At 36.0% G+C, this 16,167-nt stretch overlaps 1 protein-coding gene across 1 annotated transcript; it reads left to right on the forward strand.

The window, feature by feature from the left end:
- The first annotated feature begins 738 nt into the window (after positions 1-738).
- Positions 739-12,224, forward strand: LOC121735019. Its single transcript, XM_042125687.1, has 16 exons — positions 739-782; positions 1,308-1,383; positions 1,735-1,823; positions 2,011-2,122; positions 3,767-3,853; positions 4,539-4,621; positions 5,061-5,136; positions 5,943-6,034; positions 6,685-6,796; positions 7,424-7,508; positions 8,111-8,121; positions 8,311-8,372; positions 8,971-9,046; positions 9,232-9,323; positions 10,712-10,823; positions 12,002-12,224. The coding sequence occupies exons 2-16, from the start codon at positions 1,308-1,310 to the stop codon at positions 12,088-12,090; spliced, it is 1,254 nt and encodes a 417-aa protein (XP_041981621.1). The 5' UTR covers positions 739-782; the 3' UTR covers positions 12,091-12,224.
- The last annotated feature ends 3,943 nt before the right edge of the window (positions 12,225-16,167 follow it).

The raw sequence follows: 16,167 nt of genomic DNA on the forward strand, positions 1-16,167 counted from the left end.
CCCAAAAGCATCATGTTACTTAACGATGCGTTGAGTCAAATCCATAGATATCAGAATATCTCTATGGTCAAATCCCATGATAATTATTATTAATCCATTCTTCACTCCATTGGCACTTGTCATGTCATATTATGACTTAAATTTAAATCCTTATCTTGTTGTTATTATGCAATAGATTGACCATTAAGCATGTCATCCTAAATTATATGCGATGATTGCAGGTGGGCGGGTAACCGTTTATGTATTCTGAAACTTTATAATGCGTGTGGAGTAACCACGATTTGTGGTGTTTTATGAAATTATGAATTCTTTATAAAAACTACCATCGTCCATCAATACGTCTTGTGTTGCCTCTATTTAGAAATGAAGTTTGTAACTTTGTGACATTGAAGGGATCTCCGGATCTACTGAACAGTGAACAGATTATGAAAATTCTTCACCAATAGAAACCCAAGTAATTTGAATGACATAGACACTAGGACAAGAGTTATTCAAAATTTGTACAACACGAATAAAAGGCAAAAGCCTGTTTAATATGAGGTAGAGTGTGCTGTAGCTCACCTTGTAGTTTATACTATAGCAACTTCTTGATAGAATATGTCCCATGTCTTTCACAACTCATGGCGACTCCTGTAACACCATCAATAGGTGCTAATTGTCAATCATTAATTAATCAATTACCCGACTTGATAAAAGCGAATGATATTATTTTCTGACTCGAAAAGATGTCCATTTTGATCGCTGCTGTAAAACTGTTGACTGTGATTACTATTTGCGATGCGGTATGTAAAAAAAAATGTTAACTAGATTTAAGTAATTATTAAAGTGGATGAGGTTGAAACTATGTATATGTACCTTAAAATATTTTTATTCTTCTTTCTTAGCCTTAAGAAATATTAAACTATGTAATTTACGTCCAAAACACTTAATTATTAATTTTCGGCCCCAAATATCTACCTAACTTCGTTTTTATTATGTTTAAATCTCTATTATTCGATACCGGAAATTTCAATTGTCGTAAAGGACATTTTAGGTTTCAATGAATTATACATAATATTATAATATAGTATTAACTCCTTTTCACTGAAATGTCCTTTACGAATATAGTATTAACTCCTTTTCGATTTGATTTAGACATGTCCCTTGTATTATAATGTGGTAACTATATTGTCTCTAATTAAAAAACTTGACAGGAGAATCGACAATAACTAGTAGTACCTAAACCGAAATATTTTTGATTTAGAATGATAATAAAATAAACGAATTTTGGCCAAAAGCCTTGACAAATAAGACTATCGACATTGCAGATGACGATGAAACAGTTGAAAGCAACAGCCAAGACGATGCGTAAAAGCTGCCAACCGAAGAACAATGTATCGGATGGTAAGTAATTTTATCGACTGTCATAAATTATAGCGGGAAAGAAAATATATTATGTTTCATATTTTAGACTTGAATATTATGTGAATAAAATAAAAAGAGAGTATTCTGGATAAGCTTAAAATTTCGTATGATACAAACCAACAAAGAAGAAAATAATATAATGATTTCTGAATTTTAATAGAATATCTATCTACTCTTCTAATATAGGTAGGTAGATAGTAGGTACTATTTAAGTATTAGAAAATGTTGTTCTTTGATCGGATTATTATAATTGGTTGATCGTAGATCCGCCTTCTGCTTATAAATCGATTTATTTGATAGCACTTTTAAAATATTTTGATCTATTCGCAGAAAAAATAGATCCAATCAACGAGGGCGTATTTTATGAAGAGAAAGAAGTGATGTGTTACATGGCGTGTATTATGAAAATGGCGAATGCGGTAACATTTACCAATATGACTATAGTCTAAACTCTAAATCATTAAGCTTTATATTATGGGATATTCTTGACTCTACAGGGTGTAACAAAACTAAGTGGTAACAGACAGACAGACACACTTTCGCATTTATAATATTAGTATGGATTAATGATTGACACAATAGGAAAGGTCAAACAATAATTTTCAGATAAAAAATAACAAATTGAGCTACGATTCTGCGGTGAAGCAAGTGGATCTTCTGTTGCCTGAGGAGCTAAAGGAACCTGCCAAAGCGGCGCTGGCCGCATGCCGGAAAGTTGGTGAGGAAATTATACTTCAAATTTTGTAAATGATGATGAATGAGTTGGTCATATACGTAAAGCTTTGTAGAATAGCGTTAGTACCCTGTGTAGCTCCTGAAATAAATGATTCTGATTCTGTTAGAAATTTCAAATCACTGTAGAAAAACATAAATAACATGCTGATCCTGGCAAACGTTGAGTACGCTACGTACGGTACGTAGGTTTTGCATTGCGAGTGTGGTTTGTCATTGAATATGCTTCAGATAAAATCTAGAAGAGGACCTGAAAGGAAGATGTCATCAATAATGTGATTTGTGTCTGTTCTTGCATACCGTAAAAAGAAAATAATATTTATGTGAAGTAAATAAGACGATTGCCTAAAACTTATAATAAAGTGTTCGCAAATAAATTAAATTTCCAAAATTCATACATCGCACGGAAATCCTATAGGTATTTGGCAGCGATTAAAATTATTATAAATGCTACCGGGACTTAATCTATAGATTACCTTAATTTCTTCAAAAGTTAACAGATTGACACACTTTCGCATAATAGGGATGATGACAAGGTCAAAGATTAGCGAATTTTGTTAATAAAATAAAGAAATCACGGTAAAAAATAAGTGTTCCCAAAATTTCAGCTTTATAGCATTTGTATTTTTTTTGTTATGCGCCTTCAAAGTTGGATATTCAAGTCGATTTTTTTTTTCAATTAAATTTCTTAATATTTGTATACAATTCGATAACTTATGCAATTAAAAGCAACTTTTGTCATGAAACCACTTTCATAAACGCAATATTTAATATACCTGTCGAATAAAGTTGTCTCCCGATGCGTACAAACTACGAAAGACTGACGTCATACTTTCGTAGCACTTTGTATGGAGCGTTTCGGGCAGGTCTTTTTTATGAGATATTTGAATTGTCATATATTGGTGAATTTTTAAGCTATCAGAGTCATTCTTTCAACGATGTTTCTATTTTTTAAGTGTCTTTCAATTACCGATAAGAAAAAAAAATAGTCATCATGCCTATTATAATAGTTTGCAGTCAATACTTAAGGCGTCATTTTATCAATAATCATCAAAATATTCAGCCAGACCTACACAGTATAAACAGACTATCTAAATTATGTTTATCGCTAGTCGAGTGTAACAGTTACTGTTTAGTGCTTCCGTTAATACTCCAGTCTCCAGATATAGAAATGTTATTACAGGAAAATTGATAATTGAACTAGCTGACCCAACAAACATTGTTTTGCCATTTACGAATTGCTTATTTTATTATTATGCTTATTTTACTATTATTAGTTATGGAAATATGCTTGAGAGTCTGGAAAATCTTTTAACCGGGAGAGGAGCTCTCATTTCAGTCGTTGTAATGATAACTGTTAACTTTCTTTTCTAAACCTCCAAATTTTAGACAAAGTTGGAGGTTAGATTGCGCTGTTTCATTTTCATTTGCTAGAATTATTCTAATTACATTATATTCTTTTTAAATATTATGAAAGATTTTGGACTAATTTTTCTTCTACTCGGTCCGTCCGTTTTCAATAAGTTTGGAAGCAAACGCTTCGATACAAGAATTTCAAATTATATATTTATATTATATGTTTTACTTAAATATTTTGTTTTTAACATTAGTTCTTGTTTTTTTTTTACAGCCGAAGGATACAAGGACATTTGTGAAGCAGCCTTCCACACAACGAAGTGCATTTACAACTTTAATCCCGACATATTTTTCTTCCCTTAATAAATGTTTTCTCATAATTAGTTCCTTTTTTGGTAACTTTCAGTGCGTTTCGGTGCTGTTTGAGTTGATAAGTTTTCCTGCAAGGGTGTTTCTTGGGCCCGAAGTCACTGAACAGAACTCATAAACTTCTTAAAAGATTTACATTTAGAAACTTTGATATTACTAATTCAGGATCTTTGAGCATTTAATGTTTAGTATACAATAATCAGTATAATCATCATGATCATTCTACATTTTACAACCATCTTCAATTAATACGAAATATATGAATTTTATACTGTCTTTAAGTATTAAGTATACTTTATATTATACACAATAGGTATTCGGTATTCGGTCCGCACTCCGCTCGGAAAAGTTAAAGAAAAAATGCCTAGAGTGATTTAAAGTTTTTTTGGCGTTGAAGGTGTGACCGACGCTATCAGTGGTCAGACAGGTTTGGTAGATCACTCACACACGGTAGCTATAATATTTTAAGTGGTTGATTGACAGGTTTTTGGATTTCTACATTCTACACTCGGCGATCTAAAAGTTGTGTACAGCACATACCTACATCAATATAATGAGACACTATCTTCTACAATGTTTTCATTGTTAATTACTTTTAACGAGTGATAATCGTTTTATTAGTATGTCAAATAGTTTTGTATAAGTATAAAGAACTATTGTTCGATCGATCGTTGTAGATTTTTCAGTGACAATGAAAGAGAAGGAGACTTATATAATTGTGGTAGCTACGTTGCTGACAGTAGCGATCTTGTGCGATGGGGTGAGATACTTTTTTTTTTTAATGAAATAAGGGGGCAAACGAGCAAACGGGTCACCTGATGGAAAGCAACTTCCGTCGCCCATGGACACTCGCAGCACTGCAGGTGCGTTGCCGGCATTTTAAGAAGGAAGAGGGTAATAGGGGAGGGTAGGGATGGGAAGGAAGGGAATAGGGGAGGGTAGGGAAGGGAATAGGGTAGGAGATTGGGTCTCCGGTAAACTCACTCACTCGGCGAAACACAGCGTAAGCGCTGTTTCACGCCGGTTTTCTGTGAGAACGTGGTATTTCTCCGAGCCGGCCCATTCGTGCCGAAGCATGGCTCTCCCCCGTCTAAACCTTTATTAGTAAAAAGCAAACACCATAGACAGATTTTGTTACTTTCACATTGAAATAAATTTTCAGTTGTGTTTACTATTACTATATTGTTTTGATTGTTCAGATGTCGGTGAAGCAAATGAAATACATGGCAAAGTTAACACGGATGAATTGTCAATCGAAGACCAACGCATCAGATGGTATAGTATTTTTTATGCCTATGATATTTTATGTATTTTATAAAAGTGCTATTCGTAATCTCTTAGCCACTCATGCCATGCACTAGTGCCTAGGCAGCCTAGGGGCATTCTGCCTAAAGCGGAAAGTATCTCGTTGGGGTTTTAGTATAGTAGTTATACCCGGGCGCGGCCTTCGTCGCCCAGGGCAGTCCCACATACCCCGATGGCCATCCCCCGACAGCCGGGGGGGTATGCGTAATTGCATTTCCCCAACGATAAATAAAACCGGCCAAGTGCGAGTTGGACTCGCCCATGAAGGGTTCCGCAGCAGCAATAAGGTTTTTTTCTATGAAATTAAAAGGTTTTCGATTTATTTTTATATTTCAGTTGATTTAATGAAAGTTAAATTAAGGTTTACTATATATGACGTATAAAAAAACCACTTGCTAGATCTCGTTCAAACCAATTTTCGTTGGTAGTTTTTATAGTAATATTATGCATCATATGAGTATGTACAAATTTTTTAATATTTTTTCCATTTTGGTATCAAAATCTTAATGCGGTTCACAGACTACATCTACTTACCAAGTTTCAATAGTATAGCTCTTATAGTTTTGGAGAAAAGTGGCTGTGACATACTGACGGACAGACAGACAGACAGTCATGACAAATCTATAAGGGTTCCGTTTTTTGCCATTTGTGATTTGTCTACGGAACCCTAAAAAGAGTAGCCACTCATAGTTTCGATTTATCGCAAGTAAACAGGTACAAACTGACTTTTTGTGGGGACATGGAACACCCTAAAATAATAATGCTATTTTATTCAGGTGAAATTGATCTCATCCAAAAAGGTATATTCAGTGGAGCTAGCAAAGATGTGAAGTGCTACATCGCGTGTATGATGAAAATGGCCGGCACGGTTTGTACATTTTTTGTTACTTTACATTTCCCTAGTATATTACATATCTAGCCATGTAAATGATGCAATATTATGTATCTAGCATGGGTATCTATAGTTGATACTATAAAGTAAGGGCCTGTTACACCACTTCCTGATAAGGTGACGGATAGGCTATCCTAACTTATTTGACAGATGCTCTATACTCTATCGTCAAGTTAAGTGGTAAATAGCCTATCCGGCACTTATTAGGAAGTGGTCAAACAGTTCCCAAATGTCTTCCATCATAAAGTAGATGTTTTCCACGACTGTATCATGTACAAACACGTAAGTATATATCGCGAAAAACGAACATTTTCCGGACATTGGATCACCATACCGAATTTTATCGAAATCGATTTAACGGCAGCATGAAGCGGCAGTCAAACACACTTTCGCGTTTAACCGCTGAATCGATTTTGATGTAAAGTATTTTCATTAAATTCCGGCAATGTTTATAGGATAGTTTATCCGATGGGAAGAAATTTCTAACTATGTTTCTATTAATAAGAAAACAAGTAGTAATGTACTTTATTAAATCGCTTTAGGAATTCATTTTTTATGAGGTCTAAGCTACATTGGTAGGGAGTCGTCATACGTTATGAAAGTTAAGTTTTTAATGTCTATTGCAGTTGAAAGGATCTGATTTCAATTATGAAAGTGCCATGAAGCAGGCAGACACAATGCTACCAGACGATAAGAAAAAACTGATGAAAGAAGCGCTAAAGGCTTGCAAAAACTCAAGTAAGTAAAAGTGCAAGACTCAAGAAGAAGAGTATATAGCAATAAGCAACTGACGTGTTGCGTAGTTATGCTGGATTTACACGGGTGACTAAAGCCGCACGACTTACGCCGCACGGCGATAATCGACCGTCTAAATGGCAATTCGACTACGACGCATGCGGCTAAAGCCGCAAGCCCCAAAGTCGTGCGGCCAATGGCCGCATGCGGCTGGTGACTAAAATCGACCGTGCAAACGCTCAGTCGCAAGCGATCGCTTGCTGCAAATACATAGCGGAGATCTCAGGCGGCACAGGCGATTTTTGTAGAATATGTAAATGGGGTGGCGATTCGTCTTGGACAGGCGATTCGACTGGTGACTTGCCGCGCGACTAAAATCGACCCGTTAGTCACCCGTGTAAATCGAGCATTAGGTTTCAGCTAACGGTGACCCGTGACTGCACCACGAGGCTCGTTAGCATGTGCGCGGCCCTTGCCATCTTAAAATATTATCCTAAGTGCGGCTCATTTCAACCTCAAACGCGTTAGAGACTTCAATCGTACAACGATGATTTGTGAAACTAGAGTTAATCGTACAACGATGATTTGTAAAACCAGAGTAGTTAAATAGTTTATCATTTTTATTTTCAGGTGATCCGTACAAGGACCCCTGCGAGGCTGCTTATCACATAAGTCAATGTTTCTACAATCATAATCCTGAGATGTTTTATATTCCGTAATAAAGAGTAATATTGCGCTGCTATAAATTATTTGGATGTTTGTTTGTACTTCTCTCCTCCTCCTCTCCGTAAAATTAAGTAAAATACTACAGATAGTCGGCTATTTTTTAGGGTTCCGTACCCAAAGGGTAAAAACGAGACCCTATTACTGAGATTTCGTTGTCTATCCAGTGTCCGTCTGTCCGTCCGTCCGTCTGTCGCCAGGCTGTATCTCAAGAACCGCTAATATAGCTAGACTTCTGAATTTTTACAGATTGTGTATATCTGTTGCCGCTATAACAACAAATACCAAAAACAAAATAACATTGATATTTAAGGGATCCCATACAACAAACATGATTTTTTAGCCTTTTTTGCTCGATATCAATAATGGCAACAGGTAGGCACTTGATATTTTCACAAAGGCCTGAAATATATGTGTACTATAATAATTAATAATAATATTTAAATAAAATAAAAATTTAAGGGGGGCTCCCATACAAAAAACTCAATTTTTGGCATAATTTTGCTCTATAATGGTACGGAACCATTTGTGCGCGAGTTCGACTCGCACTTGGCTGATTTTTTCTGTTTCAGTACAACAGTTGTACTGAAACAGAAAAAATCGTTGTAACCATGCGTCAAGCAATTTTAAAGTTGTATGCGACCAGTACATCAATAATATTAAAATTAGACACTTTACACAATAATTATTTTCTTCGTTAATTACTGTGTGCGCCACTTTCAACAAGTGCTAATTATTTAATTGACATGTCGAGTGTTTCTTTATAAACGATCGTTTTCAGTGACGATTTTCAGTGACAATGTCAATTTATATTGTGATAGCCACGTTGCTGACGCTAGCGCTGCTATGCGATGGGGCAAGTATTTTACCATTTTACTTAAAAAGATATTTTAAAAAATTATACAAAACTAAGTGCTAGAAGGTAAAGAAATGTAACATTAATGAGTGTATTAACAGTGTATCAGAATTCAGAATCCATACTTCCATACTTATATTATAAATGCCAAAGTGTGTCTGTCTGTTTCTCTGTCTGTCTGTTACCTCTTCACGCCCAAACCGCTGAACTGATTTTGCTGAAATTTGGTATTGAGATTCCTTGAGTCCCGGGAAAGGACATAGGATACTTTTTATCCCAGAAAAATGTACGGTTCCAGCGCGATAAACGAATTTTGGCGCAACGGAGTTGCGGGCGTCATCTAGTGCAAAATATTTACCGATTCAACCACTCGACGTTGCTACAGCCTTTCAACAACTACATTAATTAAAAATTAACATACTAAGTGAGAATGGCAAAATGCGCCTACCCGGCAAGTGCGCCATATAGCTATAATTCCATACTGCTAATTGGAGATTTCCAATCGGTAGTATGGAATAGCTTTTTGGCACACTTGCCGGGTAGGCGCAATTTGCCACACTCATTATACCATGAATTTCTTATATTATTTCTTGCTCAGATGACGATGAACCAAATAAGAGCCATGGGGAAGTCTCTACGAAAGAATTGTCAACCGAAGAACAACGTATCTGATGGTAAGAACTGCTTTCTTATGCCGACACGGGACATGTTATGCTGAAAGGACCAGCTTAGAAATTTATCAGAAGAAAATAGGAGAAGGAAGTATTCCATATTTCTCTCTCCTGCTGAGTCTTTAGAGTCATTAATTTTAACCTTCTACCAAAAAATTTTGAGGTTCTGCATTCTATTTTTTTTTCAGAACAAGTCGATCCCATCGGCAAAGGAGTATTCAGTGGAGCTAACAAAGATGTGATGTGCTACATCGCGTGTATCATGAAAATGTCTGGCACGGTTTGTATCATATTTAGACATTCTTTGTTTCCTTATAAACCTATCCAAATAGCTGTGTAAAAAGCGTACTGACAGTGTTTATATATCCATATTTGCTACCTTACTCCAGTCATTATACAGGGTGTAACAAAAACAAGTGATAATAATTTAGGGTGTGTACGTGCTCCCTGTAGAGAGTTCTCTGTGAAAGTAGCAGCGCTGAAAGACAAAAAAAAATTTTTTCACTTTTGTATGGGGAAATTCGTGACGCTCGGGCCCTTGCCCATACAAAAGTGAAAAAAAAATTTGGTCTTTCAGCGTTGCTACTTTCACAGTGAAATCTCTACAGGGAACACGTACACACCCTAAAGTATTATCACTTGTTTTTGTTACACCCTGTATACATTTGGAAATGCAAATAAACCGAGAAAGCCAAATTTTGGATATTACGTGGGGGATGGCTTGAAAAGCTTAAGTACACATTCTCGACCAAAATAACCTTGTGGGTTTTCCGCCATCGTGAAAAATTGACCCTTTTTTCAAGATGGCGGAAACCCACGAGGTTATTTTGGTCGACAATTTGAACTTAAGCTTTTATAGCCATCCCCCACGTAATATCCAAAATTTGGCTTTCTCGGTTCATTTACATTTCTAACCCGATTTTTCCAACGTAATGACTAGAGTAACCTGGGATATTAATAATATAACATCCCAGGTATTATAGGACCATTACGTACCCATACCATCTATGCCAAAATGTATAGTTTCAAAACGAAAGTATCGGTTGAAACAACTAGATTAAGATCATTAAACATACCGTCGAACGTAGTTTTCAGAAACGATGTGAAGAGCTAAAAGATTCGTACGTACAATATAAATGTTAATAAATGTTAAGAAAGCCTTTGTGTTTTTTCTCTACATATTCCTATGTTGAATCGTTTACTGGATGCATATTGCATAAAGTTCATTTCTATGAAGTTAAGGTTGGGTTGCACCAACTAAATTTAACTGTAACTTTAACTTTAACTACAATGCAAAATGTCAAATCTTTGGTTAAAGTTAAAAATGGTCGATCTCTATGGACGATAACCATATAGACAAGGTTTTAAATGCACGTGGCGAAAAAAGGGAACTAAAGCTGTCATCATACAAAAACGCCATTATTGACAGTTCTCCTTTACCAGCAGCGCCCCCGCCCACGTTCATTTATAACCTTGTTGGACCAGCTGTCATCTGTCAATTTCTCCGGTCAAAGTGAAGGTTAAAGTTAAAGTTAAATTTAGCCTTAACTATAACCATAATTTTAACTTTAACTTTAACCACGCCTCTGGTGCAACCCAACCTAAGTGTACCAAAAAGCATCTTACGCAAGCAAAGTAAAGTTTAGGTCATTTCTTTCTTCATTGCAGTTAAAGGGAGCAAAGATGAATTATGAAAATGCCATTAAGCAGGCGGACACATTGCTACCGGATGACATGAAGGAACCGGCGAAACAAGCGCTGACGGGTTGCAAAAACTCAGGTGGATATATATTGCATATTTTGTCCTCTACAGTTCACATCACTTTTTCAATTATCATACCGTAACGACACCGTGTAGAATTGCTTGACCAATATGACCAATATGGTTTCATATCTTTGATTAATTTTAGATGTAAGGTTCACTCGGCGTAACTGAGCGGTAGCGGTCATTGACTCCCTGTCAAAAACTTGTCATTTTCTATATAAACCGCGATCGACAATATGGTGTCAGATATTGTCAATCGCGGCTTTGTATAAAAAATGACAAGTTTTTGACATGGAGTCAATGACCGCTACCGCCAAGTTACGCCGAGTGAACGTTAGTATGTAGTTCATTCATCATTTTAGTAAAACTCTGACTCAGTAAATAAGCTTGATCTATCTAGATTTTCAATCTAAATTTTCAACCTTCTTCCCATTGGAAGAAGGTTGAAAATCTAGATTCTGTAAGTTAGGTCAACACTGGTATCCAAAGATGATGGCGATACTGCGTAAATCGTATTACGTTTTGGAAAAGTTTCTCAACAGTACCTAACTTTTATTAATTTTGAAAAAATTTAGTTAGCCGCTTCATCCACTTACATCAATCATTATCTTCTACTTCTCCTTACTTCCTTAAAATTAATTTTGTTGTGGATACCAAGACAGATTTAGCTTGTCCCTCGAGTACTCCTGAGTTCATATCAACAGGTTTCCGCGGTTGACTACCAGGATACCGCTGGTGTTCTTAGCTGTTGCCAACAACACCAGCGGTATCCTGTGGAACCGTTAAAAAATAACACTTAACATATTTAGATGATAGATTAAACTTCTTTACTGAGTCAGAGTTTTGCTAAAGGTTCACTCGGCGTAACTTGGCGGTAGCGGTCATTGACTCCATGTCAGAAACTTAATGTCATTTTCTATACAAAGCCGCGATTGACAACATCTGACACCTTATTGTCGATCGCGGTTTATATAGAAAATGTCAAGTTATTGACAGGGAGTCAATGACCGCTACCGCCCAGTTACGCCGAGTGAACCTTACATCTAAAATTAATCAAAGATATGAAATCATATTGGTCATTTTAGACGTAAGTTGACGTAACTATTATATAAGTGTCATGACTCATGGGTCAAAAACTTTGACTTTTACTCAGGGAAGGAGTTATTTTTATAATCATTTAGCTTTATTTTCAGGAGATCCGTACAAGGACCCTTGCGAGGCTGCTTATCACATAAGTCAGTGCATCTACAACTTTAATCCTGATATATTTTATTTTCCATAATAATAGTTACACTTACCCATTGCTGTTATCATTTTTAGGGTTCCGTACCCAAAGGGTAAAAAATAAAAATTCATCAAATCTTGTATAACCTTCAATTCATCAAAACGGGACCCTATTACTAAGACTTCGATGTCTGTCCGTCTGTCCGTCTATCTGTCTGTCTGTGTCTCCAGGCTGTAACTCAAGAACCGCGTAGCTACACTTTTGAAATTTTCACAGATTACATAAGTATTATATCTGTTGCCGCTATATAAACAAATACTAAAAAGCAAAAACAAAATAAAATAAAAATTTTATCCCATACAACAAACGTGATTTTTTTCTATTTTTTCGTCCATATCAATAACGGCAACACATAGGTACTTGAAATGTAGATACACAAAATACCCAGTTGTATTTGTACTTTAATAATTAATAATAAAATTAAAATAAATTAAATAATTGAGGAGAGCTCTCATACAAAAAACACAATTTTTAGCCTATTTTTGCTCTACAGCGGTACGGAACCCTTCGTGCGCGAGCCCAACTCGCACTTGGCCGATTTTTTTTTTCACTTTTCTCAACTAAGAAAATTATAATAGTGTGTGTTCAAATAGGTTTCGAAGTACTGACCTGAATTTGATAAAGGCATAGAAATAGAGCCACATGGAATGATACATATTACCTTGTATAACCTTCAATAAAAATTATTCACTTTAACCTGTTTGTTTTTGTTAGAACGAAATTAATAGAAAGATATAGACACCGTACTGTAGAAAATTAATGATTTCTTTTAATATTTAAAGCTTCTGTATATAAGCTTCTCTATATTAATATAAACTACTAGCTGTCCCGGTGAACTTCGTGTCCCTTTAAAACCTTCCCTAGACTTCTACAAATATTTTAAGACTAAAATCAGCCCAATCCGTTCAGCCGCTTTCGAGTTTTAGCGCGACTAACACATTTGAAAATCCATTTTTATATATAAGATTCTACACAACTATTAAATATGTTATTCTCTAGAATATAAGCTTCTCTATATTAATATAAGCTTCTCTTTAACTAGCTTTATTTTTTAGAAACTCATGAAATAGAAGAAAAAGAAGGATGGTTATCTGAAAGTAACCGCTTTAAAAAGCAGTAGAGCCACTTTGCACATTTCCTTTTGTTTCTTTTGTTTTTGCTACTTTAAATGCTTTATTTGGAAATTAAAAGAATTCATAAAGCAATCAATACATATATTAAAATTATAATTAAGTAAAAGCTATATTTTTTTTATGAAATAAGGGGGCAAACGAGCAAACGGGTGAAACACCTGATGAAAAGCAACTTTCGTCGCCCATGGACACTCGCAGCATCAGGAGAGCTGCAGGTGTGTTGCCGACCTTTTGAGAGGGAGTAGGGTAATAGGGGAGGGTAGGGATGGGAAGGGAATGGAATAGTGTATTGTGTAATAATATTGGGCCTTCGGTAAACTCACTCACTCGGCGAAACACAGCACAAGCGCTGTTCCACGCCGGTTTTCTGTGAGAACGCGGTATTTCTCCGGTCGAGCCGGCCCATTCGTGCCGAAGCATGGCTCTCGTACGTATTATAAAGCAATCATAATTTTATAAAGCAATAGATATGTATATTAAAATCTTGTAGGCTGAAATAATCGGATTCGAAAGGAATAATGTTTTATGTTGATGACGTAAGTTGGCAATCTGAAATTACATCCACCGTGTAATTTGGCCGAACGTATTTTTTCCGCTACGAGATAATTCATACTTTGTCGTCTTCCTTATATCACTGACAATTATATGCGGTTCTAGAAAAATAAAACATATTTGTATCTCCATACTAATAATAATAATAATAGCTCCCACACCGGTTTCGGTGAAGGTGGCCGGTTTCATTGAAACCAGGCCAGCTACGCAGGAGTAATTTTATAGTGCCCAAGTGTGTGCGCAGTACACAAGAGCACTCTCTATTCCTTTACTCTCATAACCCAGTGGGATGGTAGACCGACACGACTGGCGAGAGATCAGGCGCAGGACCGACTTTTTACATGTCCATCCGACGCATGGATCATCTTACTTGTCAGACAATCAGGTGATCAGCCTGCATTGTCCTAACCAAACTTGGAAATAACATGTTTCCAATGCGGGAATCGAACCCACGACCTCCGAGTCAAGAGCCGCGCTCTATACCACTAGACCACGGAGGACGGTTTCTCTCCATACTACATACTCCATAACCGGAGAATAATAATATCTACGGACGCTTCACACCACGTCAGTCTGGCCCCGTGTTAAGTACCTGAAGGACTTGTGTTACGGGTACCAGACAACGGAAATATATTTAATACTTTTATATTACACATAATATATTTAAGATTTTTATTATACCATAGTACACATACTTAATAAATATTATCCATGACCCAGGAACATTGAAAACTTTTTGTTCCGTCGCGTCGGCGGGATTCAAACCCGCGACCCCCGGCTTGAGCTGCCTGCCAGCCACAGAGGTCGTCATAGTAGTCTCGTTGTCGTAGAAGTCTTTGGATATTAGTGTTAAATCAATATCAACTTTATTATTCGTAGATCTCAATTCTAATATCAGATACCCTAATAACAGATTCTGTTACTGTATCTAAATAAATAAAACATAAATTTCGTATGTAACACATTTCTCCACTCAATTTCACAATAGGAACCTTTTCTTTCTTCTTGATGTTGAGGTTTTAAAATTCCCGCTTCGGCAAGGTTAGTGCTGTTGGAGTACCGTCCAGTTTTAGTGGGTAGGGCAGCATTCTTTTACCATCTCTTCGGGCGTATGGGAGTAAGTACGGCAGATTTTAGTCAATATAGGGTTGCATGATGCATAACATACTCTATATATTTTAAACTTATCTCTTAGGGTGCAGTTAGTCCTACTGCCTACATATTCGCGATGGAAGGCCCCAAAAAGGCTTTCTTCTAAAAGTAGGTACCAGAAAGAAAAACTCAAAGAAGAATGAAAAACTCGTATTCATACAAACGTAATATTACGAAATTGAGAACGCGACAGACTACAATAGGCTTGACGACTATTTTTTTTTTCTTATTGGTAATTGAACGACTTTTAAAAAATAGAAACATCACTGAAAGAATGACTCTGATAGCTTAAAAATTCACCAAGATAATATGACAATTCAAACGTCTCATAAAATAGACCTGCCCGAAACGCTCCATACAAAGTGCTACGAAAGACTGACGTCACTCTTTCGTAGTTTGTACGCATCGGGAGAGAACTTTGTTCGATAAGTATATTAAATATTGCGTTTATGAAAGTGGTTTTGAAACAAAAGTTGCTTTTAATTGCATCAGTTATCGAATGGTATACAAATATTAAGAAATATAATTGAAAAAAAAAATCGACTTGATTATCCAACTTTAAAGGCACATAACAAAAAAAATACAAATGCTATCGAGCTAAAATTTTGGGAACACTTATTTTTTACCGTGATTTCTTTATTTTATTAACAAAATTCGCTAATCTTTGACCTTGTCATCATCCCTATTGGGTAGAGCTGACGTACTGTCAGGGAAGTAGATTCCTAGGCAAATGGGGGACCTACGTGGTTTAGTCGCGTCTTATCAAACCCAGGCGACATATCACAATAATTAATATTGAATTGACATGATCCGACCAAATGATGTTGGTCTATCAACTGCCTAGGAATCAATTTCCTCGATGGTACCTACAATACACACGTACCTACAGCGGGGCTAAAATGGTCGCTTTGAAGAATCACGATATGAATCATAATATGATTCATTTTTCTAAAATCGCAAAATGCAACTCTGCTTGCAATTCATTTCTGTATTTTTGTACTGATTTGACATTTGTCAGTTTGACAGTTTTGACAATTCATTTGCTGAAATGATTGAGAGGAATTGCTAAATGTGACCATTTTAGCCCCGCTGATCACGATAGTATAATATATCATAATGTAGATAGAAATAAATTATGAAAACTACCACATAATGCTTGTTTTCATAATTATTGTCATTATATTGTGCTTTACAACTAAAATTACATGGGATTTTGTACGCATGATAAAATAAGAAA

This window comes from Aricia agestis, chromosome 16 (genome assembly GCF_905147365.1).
Source record: "Aricia agestis chromosome 16, ilAriAges1.1, whole genome shotgun sequence".
In the NCBI taxonomy this organism is placed as follows: Eukaryota; Metazoa; Arthropoda; class Insecta; order Lepidoptera; family Lycaenidae; genus Aricia; species Aricia agestis.